Here is a 1,316-nt window from a genome sequence, read left to right on the forward strand (position 1 = left end):
GCGCCAGCCCCGGGTGCCGCAGCCATGGGAGCCGGCCCTGGGTGCCACAGCCATGGGTACCAGCTGTAGGAGCCAGCCCTGGGTGCTGCGGCCATGGGTGCTGGTCATGAGAGCTGGCCTTGGGTGCCATGGCCATGGGTGCTGGCTGTGGGAGCCAGCCCTGGGTGCCACGGCTGTGGGTGCTGGCTGTGGGAGCTGGACCTGGGTGCCACGGCTATGGGTGCTGGCTGTGGGAGCTGGACCTGGGTGCCGCGGCCATGGGTGCTGGCCGGGGGGGCCCTGCACGGGGGGTGTTGGCGCCAGCCCCAGGTGCCGTGGGCCGTGGCCCCAGGTGCCGTGGCCATTGGCCATGGCAGCTGGCCATGGGAGCCAGCCCCGGGTGCTGCAGCCATGGGTGTTGGCCGTGGAAGCCAGCCCCAGGTGCCGTGGCCATGGATGCTGGCTGTGGGAGCTGGCCCGGGGTGCCGTGGCCACGAGTGCTGGCCGTGGGAGCCAGCCCCGGGTGCCGCAGCCGTACCTGCGGCCGTAGGTTCTGCAGCAGCTGGATGGACTCGTGGGAGAGGAAGTCGTGCCACTCGATGTGCCCCTTCTTGTCGGGGTCCAGGGCGGAGAACTGCAGGGCTGCCTGCTCCTCCTGCGCCTCAGCCATGGGCCGCTCGAACTGCTGCTTGTGCACCAGGTGCTTGTAGTGCAGGAAGTCGTCCAGGGTCAGGCAGGTCTCTGCGGGGGACAGATTGGCTGCGTGGTGTCCGGGGAGGGGGGACCCGCCTCCCCCAACCATCCGGGACCCGCTGCGGGGAGGGTCCGCACCTGGAATGATCTCGCAGTGCCGCAGTGTCTCCATCAGGCTGTACATCTCTTCCTCCGTCAGCAGGAGATTGAGGTTGTCCTGGGGTGGGGGGCAGAGAGGAGCCGTGGGGCAAAGGCACGGGGTGGTGCGAGCACTCGGCCGTGCCGTGGCACTGGGATCCCTTGAAGGCGTGTGGGTGTGGGCACGCAGAGAGGGACGGTGCGGTGTGTTACCCAGGGGTGCCGCAGTGGGGTGGCTCCATGCCCCTGGGCTTTGGGTGCCGTTCCAGCTCTGGCACAGCTCCTCGTGTGCCCAGCGGCACGTCCCCTGGTGTCATGTCTCCCCGCCACGGTGCTGGGGGGCTGGCTGATGGGGTGGGGGGGTGGCGAAAGGCCTCCGCTGGCCCCCATCAGGCCACGGTAGGTGGGCAGGAGCAGGGGAGCAGCAGGTCCCCCATCAGGGGACCCTGCCCATGTCCGTGTGGGGCACGGCTCCCCAGGGAGCACCCACCACCCAGCCGAAGCCT

General features: G+C 70.1%; 1 protein-coding gene across 1 annotated transcript in view; it reads right to left on the reverse strand.

Annotated features, from left to right (window-relative positions):
- PHF24 (PHD finger protein 24) overlaps positions 1–1,316 on the reverse strand; it is a 17,520-nt gene that overhangs the window by 14,689 nt on the left and 1,515 nt on the right. Inside the window, exons 3-4 of the mRNA XM_009288254.2 lie at positions 811–889; positions 518–720 (exon numbers count right to left, since the gene is read on the reverse strand). Of these exons, the coding sequence (XP_009286529.1) occupies positions 518–720; positions 811–889 (282 nt within the window). The remainder of the gene's footprint in view (positions 1–517; positions 721–810; positions 890–1,316) is intronic.

Source organism: Aptenodytes forsteri, unplaced genomic scaffold (genome assembly GCF_000699145.1).
Source record: "Aptenodytes forsteri isolate BGI_AS27 unplaced genomic scaffold, ASM69914v1 Scaffold201, whole genome shotgun sequence".
NCBI classification, from domain to species: domain Eukaryota; kingdom Metazoa; phylum Chordata; class Aves; order Sphenisciformes; family Spheniscidae; genus Aptenodytes; species Aptenodytes forsteri.